General features: G+C 45.5%; 1 protein-coding gene across 50 annotated transcripts in view; it reads right to left on the bottom strand.

The window, feature by feature from the left end:
* The window catches only part of LOC110497637 (gephyrin), a 117,964-nt gene that overhangs the window by 3,661 nt on the left and 99,634 nt on the right, over window positions 1-14,669 (bottom strand). For 17 of the 50 annotated variants that reach the window (XM_090210951.1, XM_036954628.2, XM_090210985.1 and 14 more), the window contains 14 exons: window positions 12,566-12,608; window positions 11,727-11,864; window positions 10,777-10,821; window positions 6,709-6,801; window positions 6,454-6,509; window positions 5,831-5,950; window positions 5,525-5,583; window positions 5,194-5,347; window positions 4,869-4,990; window positions 2,909-2,996; window positions 2,283-2,356; window positions 2,060-2,124; window positions 1,136-1,231; window positions 24-127 (listed from right to left, as the gene is read on the bottom strand). In XM_090210951.1, the coding sequence (XP_090067077.1) occupies window positions 24-127; window positions 1,136-1,231; window positions 2,060-2,124; window positions 2,283-2,356; window positions 2,909-2,996; window positions 4,869-4,990; window positions 5,194-5,347; window positions 5,525-5,583; window positions 5,831-5,950; window positions 6,454-6,509; window positions 6,709-6,801; window positions 10,777-10,821; window positions 11,727-11,864; window positions 12,566-12,608 (1,257 nt within the window). The remainder of the gene's footprint in view (window positions 1-23; window positions 128-1,135; window positions 1,232-2,059; window positions 2,125-2,282; window positions 2,357-2,908; window positions 2,997-4,868; window positions 4,991-5,193; window positions 5,348-5,524; window positions 5,584-5,830; window positions 5,951-6,453; window positions 6,510-6,708; window positions 6,802-10,776; window positions 10,822-11,726; window positions 11,865-12,565; window positions 12,609-14,669) is intronic. The other 33 variants (XM_090210987.1, XM_036954622.2, XM_090210962.1 and 30 more) reach the window with 3 other exon arrangements.

Raw genomic sequence — 14,669 nt, 5'->3', positions numbered from 1 at the left:
AACAGCCAGTGCTGTTAACCTACCCTGGCTTTGATGATGGTGGGTCGAGGGTCCAGGATCCCCTGCATCTTCCTCAGAGCAGGGATGACAAAGAGGTTACAGGTGACGACAGCAGACACTGGGTTACCTGACCAACAGAGAGAGAGGTGCTGAGGATGAGAGGGAGACAAGGACGGGACATTACCACTGTTCAGGGCTGAGGAGGGAGACGGCAGGATAGGCCTGGGAAGGTTTGGACGGGTTGGGGTTGAGGAGCATTGTTGTTGTTGACATGCTCCAGCTAGTAGCCCCTGTAGGACAGGACAAGGGCTCAGTGCATAGGGGAGTGGTTTTCTTCACCCCACTGGCCTGTCTGTATGCGACCCAGGCTGCGGTTGTGGACCTGGGCTGGGGCTGGAGGGATGGGGAGGCAGACAGGTGAGACATGTACGCTTCTGCCTTTGAAAGTGTTCACAGAGGAGGGACTGGTGGGTGAGAGCTCTTTGGGGAGAGTGGGACAAGTTTGTGAGTGCTGTTTCTTTACACCAACAAGCAGAGGTGAGGGGTAGCAATAGCAGGTGGAGAGGGTGAGCGGCGCTCTCAAATCACAACAACAAGCAACAGCATGGAATCATGGGATAGATACTCACAGGGGCAGGGGCTCGGGGACACACAGAGAAACAAAACGAGGAGCGACAGAACCAACAGCAACGCCACAGAAACGTTAAAGAAACAAAACAATATTTCTCTCTCAGAAAACAGAACAGAAAAATCACATAAGTAAAGAAAAACTAAAGTTTATTTTATCTTTTGTTAAGATTCAAGTTTGGGTTCACTAAAAGGTGTAGTGATCTTGTTTAGTTTAATCACCAATAAAAAACAGACAAAAATGCCCCCAAACATGCCCAAAGTCTGGGAGACAAAAAGAAAATTTATCCATTTGGCCTGATAAAAAGTTAGCATTTTTTTTTGAAAATTTGAAGCCCATATCATTTGAGTTGGGTCGAGTTTCAGTTAAGCACTCTTAAAGAAAAAACACATTTCCCATTTTCAGTTTAAATTCCGTTTTCTGAGCTCAGTTGAAGTAAGCTTGCTTTCAGGTAGAGAGCAGCACACTGAACGGTACAGTATGGTCGACCAGGTTGGTAGCACCTACTTCCGCGCGGGGGCGGTGGCACGGGCACCCTGCTTGCCTCACTGTCGGGCACAGGGTCGATGCGAATGGCGCCTGTGTCTCTGAAGGTGAAATTACCTTAAAGGGGGAATATAAAAAGAGTGGCGGTCACCACAGCCACAGACTAGCCCTCCGGTCATATGTAGGACGGGCAGAGACAAGGCAGGGGGGCTGGGGCAGGTTGGCAATAGGACGGGCAGAAGCAGGGGGCCTGGGCAAGGGACTAAGGGGTCCAGGGCTGGGGCCTTTGAAGAGGTGTGGAGGGGCCAGGTCAAATGCTAGGAAAGTAGAGGGACAAGAGGCTGTTGTCAGCAGGCTTGAGTAAGAGAGGAGGTAGGGCACTTTGGTTGGTTGGGTGGGTCAAATTTCAGGTTTGGTTGGATGGGGTTCAGGGCTGGCTGTGGTTTGAGTTTTTTGGGCTGTGTGGGTCTGAGATAAAAACACAGGAGCACGGTTTTGGAGGGCTGATATAAAAATACAAACACAGACATTCCCTCACGCAAACATAGTTCTAATACTAATATTACATCTCATTTACTAAAATGAAAATGGTCAAATCGGAGAGGAAAAAAAGAAATGGCTGCTGTGGGTTGGAAGGGTTCCAGGATGCTGTGGAAACTGAACGGGGAGTGTGATTAAAGAGGAACATTACCTCTGTCTGAGGGCATGCTGCTGCATTAATATAACATGTTTCCCTCAAGGAAACATATTTGGTTGGTAAATGGTGGCGTTTTGGACTCAGAGCAGAGACACAGACGAGTGCCTGAGATCTCAGTCAAGACCAAGCGGTCCCCTGCCAGTCCTGAGACTCAACAACGACATTTATACCACACAAAAAAAAACACACACACAAAATACTGCACACACGCACGGTACACATGACATGCAGATCTCAGTATGAAGTACCTGGTAGAGCAAATATCAGTTTCCGTGCCCCGTCAATGTCTACAGTGGCGAACGTGGTGGGAAGACTAAAGAGGAGAGAAGACAAACTCCGTGAGACCTTCATGACTGACTATCCATCTTGTCTAAACCAGCCTAACTTCATGAATTAAGAAGGCATAAACTTTGGTACCAAAATGTATTTTTTATTTAAGTTTTGTACAATTAAATCCCCATCACGTCTCACCCTGGCTTCATAAAGACCCGTCCAAAGTGGATCTGGGCATGGAGGTCAATGTCCAGCACCTGCTTCAAGTAGTCCTGAAACACAAAAGAGATACACTGTAAATACAATATAATATCATAGAATGTATTTCATGCCCGATAAAGTTTCCCTGAGTCGATTTTGATATCGCAAAGAATATATGGGCGAGAGGTTGAACATCGAATCGAATGGAAACTTTGTGCATCTCTAACATGTCTGCCGGTCTCTGACAGATGGTGAGGTGTAAAATGTGTGATCCAATCACAGAAGTAATTGGAGCAGAAAACCCAAAGAGGGAAGCAGAGAACTCAGCTAAGCAGTAAACATACAAAAGGTCAGCCTAACCAGCAGGTTCATCACTAAGGAGTAACAGCTGGGTCAGAACAACAGATGGCAGCAGAGTGCATAAGTTGGACAGTACGCAAGGTTCAACATAGAAAACAAACAGTTGTGGCAAATTCCAAAATGAGTTCCAGCCCCTACTATCTAGCCACGACGGAATTGATTTCGCTCTCACAAACACACCTCTCGCTGCCCCACCTCTCATCCCCTTCTCTCTCTCTCTTTTATTTATTTTTAATTAACATTTCATTTTGTTTGGATCTTACCTTCTCTCCCATGGACACGCCCCCTGAGGTGATGATGACATCAGCACGGCTAATGCCCTCGTTCAGGGCATTGAGGAGGTCGTCTGGGCTGTAGGGGAACGGTCATAGTTTAGACCCTCCTATCTTTCTGATTGTATATATATACACACAGTGCCTTGCGAAAGTATTCGGCCCCCTTGAACTTTGCGACCTTTTGCCACATTTCAGGCTTCAAACATAAAGATATAAAACTGTATTTTTTTTGTGAAGAATCAACAACAAGTGGGACACAATCATGAAGTGGAACGACATTTATTGGATATCTCAAACTTTTTTAACAAATCAAAAACGGAAAAATTGGGCGTGCAAAATTATTCAGCCCCCTTAAGTTAATACTTTGTAGCGCCACCTTTTGCTGCGATTACAGCTGTAAGTCGCTTGGGGTATGTCTCTATCAGTTTTGCACATCGAGAGACTGACATTTTTTCCCATTCCTCCTTGCAAAACAGCTCGAGCTCAGTGAAGTTGGATGGAGAGCATTTGTGAACAGCAGTTTTCAGTTCCCTTCCACAGATTCTCGATTGGATTCAGGTCTGGACTTTGACTTGGCCATTCTAACACCTGGATATGTTTATTTTTGAACCATTCCATTGTAGATTTTGCTTTATGTTTTGGATCATTGTCTTGTTGGAAGACAAATCTCCGTCCCAGTCTCAGGTCTTTTGCAGACACCATCAGGTTTTCTTCCATAATGGTCCTGTATTTGGCTCTATCCATCTTCCCATCAATTTTAACCATCTTCCCTGTCCCTGCTGAAGAAAAGCAGGCCCAAACCATGATGCTGCCACCACCATGTTTGACAGTGGGGATGGTGTGTTCAGCTGTGTTGCTTTTACGCCAAACATAACGTTTTGCATTGTTGCCAAAAAGTTCAATTTTGGTTTCATCTGACCAGAGCACCTTCTTCCACATGTTTGGTGTGTCTCCAAGGTGGCTTGTGGCAAACTTTAAACAACACTTTTTATGGATATCTTTAAGAAATGGCTTTCTTCTTGCCACTCTTCCATAAAGGCCAGATTTGTGCAATATACGACTGATTGTTGTCCTATGGACAGAGTCTCCCACCTCAGCTGTAGATCTCTGCAGTTCATCCAGAGTGATCATGGGCCTCTTGGCTGCATCTCTGATCAGTATTCTCCTTGTATGAGCTGAAAGTTTAGAGGGGCGGCCAGGTCTTGGTAGATTTGCAGTGGTCTGATACTCCTTCCATTTCAATATTATCGCTTGCACAGTACTCCTTGGGATGTTTAAAGCTTGTGAAATCTTTTTGTATCCAAATCCGGCTTTAAACTTCTTCACAACAGTATCTCGGACCTGCCTGGTGTGTTCCTTGTTTTTCATGATGCTCTCTGCGCTTTTAACGGACCTCTGAGACTATCACAGTGCAGGTGCATTTATACGGAGACTTGATTACACACAGGTGGATTGTATTTATCATCATTAGTCATTTAGGTCAACATTGGCTCATTCAGAGATCCTCACTGAACTTCTGGAGAGTTTGCTGCACTGAAAGTAAAGGGGCTGAATAATTTTGCACGCCCAATTTTTCAGTTTTTGATTTGTTAAAAAAGTTTGAAATATCCAATAAATGTCGTTCCACTTCATGATTGTGTCCCACTTGTTGTTGATTGTTCACAAAAAAATACAGTTTTATATCTTTATGTTTGAAGCCTGAAATGTGGCAAAAGGTCGCAAAGTTCAAGGGGGCCGAATACTTTCGCAAGGCACTGTATGTATGTATGTATGTATATATATATATATATATATATATATATATATATATCCATCCATCCATCCATCTACAGTTCTGCAGACACAGGTTTAGTCCTGGACGAGGAGGAATGTGTGTCCATGGAAACCGGCCCAATGTTTTCTAGGAGGGTAGACAAGCCTATAGTTATTGAGGGTTATGTTCACTGACTTGTCTCCGACGATGCCCAGGTTGATGGTAGGATATCCGTGCTCCTGAATGGTGGCCAGCAGTGTAGATCTGTTACTGTCCCGGATCTTCCCTGGGTGCAGGTCATCCTCTGGGTTCAACAGCTACACACACACACACACGATTATTTTATTATCCATTGTCTATCGGAAACCATCTCACATCCTGCAAGATCTTCCCATCAGACCTGGGATTCCACCAGACCTGGGATTCCACCCAGAAATCGGTTGCCGTAGTACCCGCCTCTCTAACCCCAGGTATTAAAGACACCATGAGAGAAGGCAAAAACGTGCGAGCTTGCGCTCACCTCGTTGCCAGTGGACATGACAGCCACCACGGGGAACTTTTGCACTTCCACCTCAGTGACTCCTACGGTGGCCAGCAGGCCAATCTCAGAGGGGCCCATGTGGGTTCCCTTGGACAGGACACACTCCCCACGCTTTATATCATGACCTATAGGCCTGGAGGGAGGGGAGACAGAGGGCTGGCACTCAGACATACATGGCTGTGTGGTATAGTACTGATACAGAACAGCATTCAGGAAAATTGGAATTTCAGTTTACTTCCTGAATTGACTGGATTTAAATGGAATTGACCCCACCAGTCCTGATTGGTGCAACCCAAAACTTATCGCTCACCTGATGTCCTGTCCAGGGCGTGCCTGTACCAAGATCCGCACCTCCAGCTCTTCTGTGCCCTGCAACGACATACAGTACAGTATATTGTAACGAAGAGGATTGTGGCAGACGAGTAAGTGTATGTACAATATACAAAAGCTGTCAGTTTGTGGAGAGGAGGTACAGGAGACAGACGAGAGAGTGTTGAGGGAAACGGGGAGTGAGTTGAGAAAGAGAGAGGAGAGAGACAGACCGTATGTTATTGTACAGTGTATTCCAGTAAAGCTCGTTGTGACAAATTGAGATTGGGACAGGAAGTTGACTCACGTCCTCAGACTCTCGGAGCAGTTCAGTGTCCTCCACCTGCACCACAGCATCCGCCCCACAGGGGATAGGAGCCCCCGTTGTCACCCTCATCACCTGACCCGGCATCACCGTGTGCGTGGGCTATAGGGACACACACAACTTGGACATTATAAAAAGGTGTTAAACATGCTTATGACTAGAATTTTAAGGCATTATAGCGGCATAATTATGCATTATAACTGCCGGCATGGAGTAGAGTTAACATTACAATTGGGAAAAATCAAATTGACTGTACGCCATTTTTCACAAGACGCACTTGAGCAACTCTTGAACACGAGACTCCACAGTGGAGGCCGTGTGACAATTGTAAGAAAGCCGAGCAGAGCGTTGCAGAGACAGGGTCTGTGTGTAGAGTAGAGCCTGATAGAACTCTGTGTAGAGGTAGAGAGAGGACATGGTCTGTCTCTGTGGAGTCTTGTAATCACAGCTGAGCCAGTGACCTGTGGAACTCCACGCTGCAGGACAGCCCATGGGAATACACGGACTCACACAGAGGTAGGAGAAGGAAAGAGAGCTCCTGTTATAGTATGTTCTCAAAGCAACACTCCAGAATATCAGGGCTCACAAACTGTAAAGGACCTCACCTGCTGTCCTGCCTGTGACTCTCCAATAATGAAGCGATCTCCAGGACCATCAGCCGCTGAGAGGAAGAGAGAGAGAGAGAGAGAGAAAGAGGGCGGGAGGGATGGGGAAAGCGATAGCAGGAGAGAGCGAGAGAACTGTGAGACATAAATAGCTGAAAAGGGTGCAATGGTCAAAAGACACAAAAACAAGCATTAAAGTCTAGCGTTAAATGGTTTGCAATCTCTCAAACTACTGCACTCGTCCTGGCATCTCACCTCGCACGGCGTAGCCATCTTTGACTGACGCAGGGAACGGAGGCAGGTTGTCTTTGGCGTAAACATCCTGCGCCAAGACTCGACCCATCCCATCTACAACAGTAGAGCAAAGTGCAGTGGAGTGGAAATAGGAGAAAAGGTAGGATGGGAAAGAGAGAGAAGAGAAACAAGTTTGTCATTTCACACATCAATAGGAGGAGAATACACAAGGTGTGATATGCATGCTGGCGGGGTAGGCTGTGTCCCTCTATGTTTTGGTTAATGCTTGTGTGTGTGTATGCAGTGCAGTGAGGATGGGCCAGAGAACACATATAACCATGCTGCCACACAACCTGTTGACAACAGCACAGAGACAGATGCTGGTAGGACAAGACAGGGTGTTGAGTAGGTGTTGTGAAGAAAAACAAAAATCGAGACACACAGATAAGCCTACATCACATGAAACCCTTGCTAGATGTGTGTGTGCGTGAGCGTGCGTGCGTGCGTGAGAGAGAGGGAAAGAGAAGGCTGGGGGAGCCAAGTGTTACACTGACGCTAGCTAACGCAGCGGAGCTACGAATCACAGCCACACACGCGCACGCACGCACTCTCCTCCGTGGAGAGAGCGGAGAGCTCACTCTCAGCACATAAAAGAGAAATAGCAAGAAATACAGAGAGAGAAATAGCGAGAGAGAGAGAGAAATAGCGAGAGGATAGAGAGCGAGAGAGAGAGAGAGAAATAGCGAGAGGGAGAGAGAGAGAGAGAGAGAGAGAGAGAGAGAGAAAGAGAGAAATAGCGAGAGGATAGAGAGCGAGAGAGAGAGAGCGAGAGAGAGAGAGCGAGAAATAGCGAGAGAGAGAGAGAGGAGAGAAATAGCGAGAGGGAGAGAAAGAAATAAAGAGAAATAGCGAGAGAGAGAGAAAGAAATAGAGAGAGAGCAAGAGAGAGATGCGAGAAAGAGAGAGAGCGCAAGCGGGCTTCTCCTCTATTGAAGGATGATTAGAGGAGACTTACTGTTCTAAAATACCACATCTGATGAGCAGCTAAATATAGAACATGTCTTTTATACCGTGATCAAACAGATGGATACGGAGGTATCTATGGAAACAGACGAATACACAGCGAATGGAGCGCCACGACACACTCGCCACGCCTCCGTCAAGCTGGCTGACAAGACAACCAAAATGTAGCTGGTTAATAACAATCGCACAACTCCCCATGGAACGCAAGACAGAACTCAACTACACACACAGCAGAAAATACACACACACACACAACGACAAGACAGGTAGACACAAGGGGCCCTCAAAAATAGCATATGTTTCTCTCTATTAGAACAGAAAAACTGCAACCTGATGCATTACACACCACAACAGGAGCAACAAACAAAGACAGATACCATAAAATATTCCCACTACACTTTATTTCCTCATAACAGGACAGACAGACATTCCTGATGCCTGGTGTGTGTGTGTGTGTGTGTGTGTGTGTGTGTGTGTGTGTGTGTATGTATGTATGTGTTTGTACACCTGTGATAGCTTTACTACCAAAACACCAACAGTGATTCTTACAACACCGGCACAGCCTCCACCTCCTGAATTTAGTTTAAATATCCAATCTCCATCCCTCTGGGCCCATCAATCTCTTAGGTGTTCCTTTTATCATTATATTAACCAACAAGAGAAAACAGCACTTTGTAAAAGTACCCTGAGCCCTTACTTACTGCCATCGGAGAGAGTCAACAGGCCATTTCAAAGATTCATGAAGAGTTTTTCCTGGCGCCGCCGTTACGCCATTGCCCATATTTACTTTGGGTTGGTCTCAGAGAGCCTATGGCCCGTCGATGCACTAACTCACAGTGTGAGTGATGCTCAACTTTATCTCACACAGTCGGGCTTCTACACGTACTGTTTTCTTTCAGAGACAGGACAGTTGGGAGGAGAGATTGTTAAAAGGACAGTGGGTGAAGAGTGCCTTGGTCTGCCTTTCTTTTTGGACAGTGGGTGGGATTCAAACTGCTAGACCCCCCTCAGGCGACCTACAACCACTGTTGATTGGTGAGGTGAACTTATCGCTCTCGCGAGCCCTTTTGTTCTGGGAGTTCAGGGACTTCTTGTGTCATCACCTTCCTGAATGTGTTCTTGGGTTACGTTAGTGACGGGGTCATGCACTGGCTTTGTGATTCCCTGACGCTCTGTGCGTTAACGTCACAAAGAGTGTGTGTTCCTTCCTGTCCCACTGTCTGCAGTGTGCCTCGCTCTAGGCCGTACTCGCTCGAGCCTGATTGGTTGGGTGCCTCCCCCGTCCCGTGGTGGACGACAAACTTGTGCCCAGCGGCTGTTGCATATGCAGATGATGGGAGATGGGAAATGACAACACAGAAAGCGCTCCCAGAATTGGGTCACTCACTTCTCTCATGGCCGACAGAAAGAAGAGAGAGGGGGTAAGAAAGAGAGAGAAAGGAGGAAAGATAGAGAAAGGAGAGAAACGGAAACGTCTCTAACATATACAAAATCTATTATTCAGGCTTGGAGCAGAGAACAAGTGAAATCAATGGAGCAGGACGCCCTGCAAAAAAACTTAACAAGCACAAGGAACATGGTTGTTCTGAGACGTTTTGTCTGAGCTGTGGGGTGTTTTGTTTCCCCAGTGTTCAACCCTGTGTGTCTATGTGCTGCCTGGGTGGGTAGTGGGCATCTCTTCTACCCACATAGATTCCAGTCACAACTGGCAGGGGGTGGATGAACTCTTGAGCCCTCACATTTGACCTTCGCTGTGCTGGCAGAGGGCGGTAGGTATGGCAGAGTAAAACCCGCCCACTCCTGCATTTACATATATATATTTTTTTTACATGCATTACAAACTCCTCCCGAGTTTTTCTAACACGGCGTGGGTACTGAACCCAACTGCTCAGGCCATCGTGGTGAAAGGTCCTCCATAAATGTACAATACTAATGTAATATGAGGAGGAGGATAGTGGGTGGGTTTTGCAAGCAGCCAGATCATGCAACAGATTCAGAAGCAACCGCAACATCAGCACAAGTAGCAGCCTATGGCCTGGCCCAGCCCCTTTATTGCCCCCTAGTGGTCAGGAGATGAAATGACCCAGTGAAGAGAGAGGAAGGTGTTGTCGTCGTCCCGTCGCCCACAGACCCCCAACCGGAACCCTGTCTGCCATGGTCTGGGCAGTGGGCACTCTGGGAAGTGGGCAGGCAGTGGGGGTGGTGTCATTATTTTTTTTTCATCTTCTTTTCAGTGGGGTGGTGGTTGGTGGTGAGGAGGGAGGCATGACGTCACCGATGACATCACTGACCTGTGTAATGCCAGGGCGCCAGGGAGGAGGCGACATTAGCATGATTGGCCCACGGGCCCCCAGCCACAGCTCTCCTCTCCTGCTTTGGCGCTCCTCCTGTGATGGCTGTGGCGGAGATAAAGTAAGGTGTTGTTTTTTTTCCCCCAGTCCGCCCCACTCTAGGGGCCAAATGGGCTTAAATGGGGTCTGCTCCACCATGGCCTGCCGGGGGCCACGCAGGTTAGGGGCCGTCGTTGTTGCTCACACACGTGCTACATTATCTCAACCACCCCCAATATACAGCACTGCACACCCCTTCCCATAGACACACACAGAAGCCATAAATATACCAATCAGCAACACACTGCAGGCAGCAAGGTGACTGAGGCCATGAGTCATTCAACATGCACCGGACACTGCTCTCAGTTAAGTGTTGGTAGAGAAAACAAGACGATGGATGGAGACAGAAATAAAATATGGACCCGGTTTTCATTCTGGACTTGTGTATACTATGGACTCTTGTTATGTATGGGTGACCATGCTCCGTATTCTAGAGAGCCATGGGTCAATTCTACCAGAAGCTAGTTTCCCCAGCTCTATTCATAGTGTAAAATGTACTATCAAGTGTGTCTTTGAAAAACCCAGGTTACTTGGTGTAAACGAGCAGCCTAAGCACCTAAAGTTGACCTATGTGAAGTCACAATGTGCTGTTTATTGGCTTGCAAAACAATCAATCAATCAACAATCAAGCCATTGAAAGATGAGAACAGGCAGGTAGGCGGGGACTCAGACAGACCGATAGACAGGGTGGAATGGAGAGCATCTGGGTCAGGTGGAACAGCTGTAGGAACAGAAACATCATGGGCTCAACACACATATGACACAGACAGACAGTAATACAGACAATAGGTAAAGTGAACTACAGACAGAGGGTCAGGGGTATAGAGAGGGTATGGCGTCAACAGCCATACAGAACATCTACAGGCAGAGGGTCAGGGGTATAGAGAGGGTATGGCGTCAACAGCCATACAGAACATCTACAGACAGAAGGTCAGGGGTATAGAGAGGGTATGGAGTCAACAGCCATACAGAACATCTACAGACAGAAGGTCAGGGGTATAGAGAGGGTATGGAGTCAACAGCCATACAGAACATCTACAGACAGAAGGTCAGGGGTATAGAGTCAACAGCCATACAGAAAATCTACAGACAGAAGGTCAGGGGTATAGAGAGGGTATGGAGTCAACAGCCATACAGAAAATCTACAGACAGAAGGTCACGGGTATAGAGAGGGTATGGGGTCAACAGCCATACAGAACATCTACAGACAGTAGTGAAGACTGAGTGAGCAGTATGGCATCAACAGCCATACAGACAGTAGTGAAGACTGAGTGAGCAGTATGGCGTCAACAGCCATACAGACAGTAGTGAAGACTGAGTGAGCAGTATGGCTGATGTTAGGGATCGAAAGAAAGGCATGTCCGGTGACACGGGCATGACTGAGCTTTCTGTACGTCTCTCCGTCGGTCTGTCTCTCCGTCGGTCTGTCTCTCCGTCGGTCTGTCTCTCCGTCGGTCTGTCTCTCCGTCGGTCTGTCTCTCCGTCGGTCTGTCTCTCCGTCGGTCTGTCTCTCCGTCGGTCTGTCTCTCCGTCGGTCCATTTGTGTTTTAGTCTGTCCGGCCGTCAATTTTCCAACTTGGTCTGTCCGTCCGTCCCACTGTCAGTCAGTCAGTCCGTCCGACCCACCTCTGTAGTTGATGATCTCAGTGCCGAGCACAGGGGTCATCTCCAGTACAGTGATGAAGGCCTTATCCATGGAGGTGAGGGGGAAGGGAGACATGCGGTGCCGGCGAGCCACCTTGGTGATGTCCACTGCACTGTGACCTGATGGACAGAGAGACGGGAGAATGGTGAAAAAGAGTGTAATGGGGAGGATAGTTGTCTTTCACCATCACACATACTATGACTGTGATGTAGTTCTAAGTAAAACTACTCTTCAATAAAGCAGCTATCACCAAAGTCAGTGCTAGTAAGAAAAGCCAAGAGCTATAAGCGTAAGGCTCTAATCTTTCACTCAACTTTTGTGAGGACGACTAGTTTTCCCCCTGAGTTTTATTAGGGAGCCCCCCCCCCCCCCCCCAACACTAGTGCTGAGCTGACAGATGTCGGTTCAGTTATTTTAATTCCATTTCGTGTTTCCCATGTTGCACACATTGTGCTGCAGTTTCTCTAGAAACAAATCAGATAATGCCCGAACTGTGCAATGTAATAGGGAGTTGCAGTTTCCAATAGGCCAAAGTTCTACATAACTATCACGTTTTCTGAGCTAAACTATCTACAATTACCATAATCCATTGAGCAGGTTACTTAAAGTAATGCGATGTGAATAACTGATGGTTAAGAAGTGGTCAGGTACTACCACCATGGGACTTGTATCGTTTTATTCAGTGTTATTAAAGCACTCAATCCACATAAAGCATAGTGCATTTAATGTAAAAAAAGTAAATCAAAACTGAAATTGAGAGAGAAAAATAAGCACTAACACACACACACACTCACAGAAAATTCTCAATCAAATAACTTACTAGCTCTCAGGATGTTCTCTTTGCTGCCACACCGCGACTGAACCTACAGAAAGCGCGAGAGAGAGAGCGAGAGGGAAGATAGAGAAGGGGGGGAAAAAAGAGAAGGGGGGGAAATGGAAGAAGAACAGCGAGAGAGAAATGGTTGAGGTGAGACCACAATGGGAATAAAGGCCTCTGTCCAAAAAGGATACAAACATTCCACACTGGCCCTAACATACTGGAATGGCCATATACATTCTACACATCCATCAACTTCTAACGCAGAACATAGGGACAATCACAATCAATACAATCCTCAGAACATGAATGGCAATAAACAAAATCGATAAGATGAGGCTCCCTTAGGCCAAGGATAGTGGATCTGTTTCACTGGGCGGAACATGTGTATGGGGAAAGTGGGAATGGATAAGGGGCACTGCTTCATTGAGGTTTAGGTTTGGTTTAGAGTTGGTTTGGGAAAGAGGTGGGATTCGCTTCCCATCACAGTAGTACAGCGGTCTTTTACAGGTGTTTATATCTATCTATATATCTATCTATAATTAGGGCTGATTTAAAGTTTTCATAACAATCGGAAATCGGTATTTTTGGGCGCCGTTTGTTTTTTCACCTTTCTTTAATTTTTATTTAACTAGGCAAGTCAGTTAAAGAACACATTCTTAATTTCAATGACGGCCTAGGAACGGTGGGTTAACTGCCTCGTGAAGGGGCAGAACGACCTTGTCAGCTCGGGGATTCAATCTTGCAACTTAACAGTTAACTAGTCCAACGCAATAACGACCTGCCTCTCTTTCGTTGCACTACACAAGGAGACTGACTGCCTGTTACGCAAATGCAGTAAACCAAGGTAAATTGCTAGCTAGCATTAAACTTATCTCATAAAAAACAATCAATCATAATCACGAGTTAACTACACATGGTTGATGATATTACTAGATATTATCTAGCGTGTCTTGCGTTGCATATAATCTGACTGAGCATACAAGCATACAAGTATCTAAGTATCTAAGTATCTGACTGAGCGGTGGTAGGCAGAAGCAGGCACGTAAATATTCATTCAAACAGCACTTTTGTGCGTTTTGCCAGCAGCTCTTTGTTGTGCGTCAAGCATTGCGCTGTTTATGACTTCAAGCCTATCAACTCCCGAGATGAGGCTGGTGTAACCGAAGTGAAATGGCTGGCTAGTTAGCGCGCGCTAATAGCGTTTCAAACTTCACTCGCTCTGAGCCTTGGGGTGGTTGTTTCCCTTGCTCTGCATGGGTAATGCTGCTTCGATGGTGGCTGTTGTCGCTGGTTCGAGCCCAGGGAGGAGCGAGGAGAGGGACGGAAGCTATACTGTTACACTGGCAATACTAAAGTGCCTATAAGAACATCCAATAGTCAAGGGTTAATGAAATAGAAATGGTATAGAGGGAAATAGTCCTATAATAACTACAACCTAAAACTTCTTACCTGGGAATATTGAAGACTCATGTTAAAAGGAACCACCAGCTTTCATATGTTCTCATGTTCTGAGCAAGGAACTGCACATATTGCACTTTTACGTTCTTGTCCATCACTTTGTTTTTGCATTATTTAAACCAAATTGAACATGTTTCATTATTTACTTGAGGCTAAATTGATTTTATTGATGTATTATATTAAGTTAAAATAAGTGTTCATTCAGTATATATATATATATATATATTTTTATTTTTTAATCCTTAAAAAATAAATAAATAAATATATATATATATATATATATATATATATATATATATTTTTTTTTTTATTTTTTAATCCTTAAAAAATAAATAAATAAATAAATAAATAAATATATATATATATATTTTTTTTTTAATCCTTAAAAAATAAATAAATAAATATATATATATATATATATATATATATATATATACTACATATACACACACACACACACACAGTGCCTTGCGAAAGTATTCGGCCCCCTTGAACTTTGCGACCTTTTGCCACATTTCAGGCTTCAAACATAAAGATATAAAACTGTATTTTTTTGTGAAGAATCAACAACAAGTGGGACACAATCATGAAGTGGAACGACATTTATTGGATATTTAAAACTTTTTTAACAAATCAAAAACTGAAA

The sequence above is a fragment of the Oncorhynchus mykiss genome, chromosome 19, assembly GCF_057628025.1.
Source record: "Oncorhynchus mykiss isolate SJ-2025 chromosome 19, ASM5762802v1, whole genome shotgun sequence".
In the NCBI taxonomy this organism is placed as follows: domain Eukaryota; kingdom Metazoa; phylum Chordata; class Actinopteri; order Salmoniformes; family Salmonidae; genus Oncorhynchus; species Oncorhynchus mykiss.
Note: the sequence above shows the minus strand (reverse complement) of the source record. Positions and strands in the feature narration are given on the sequence as shown.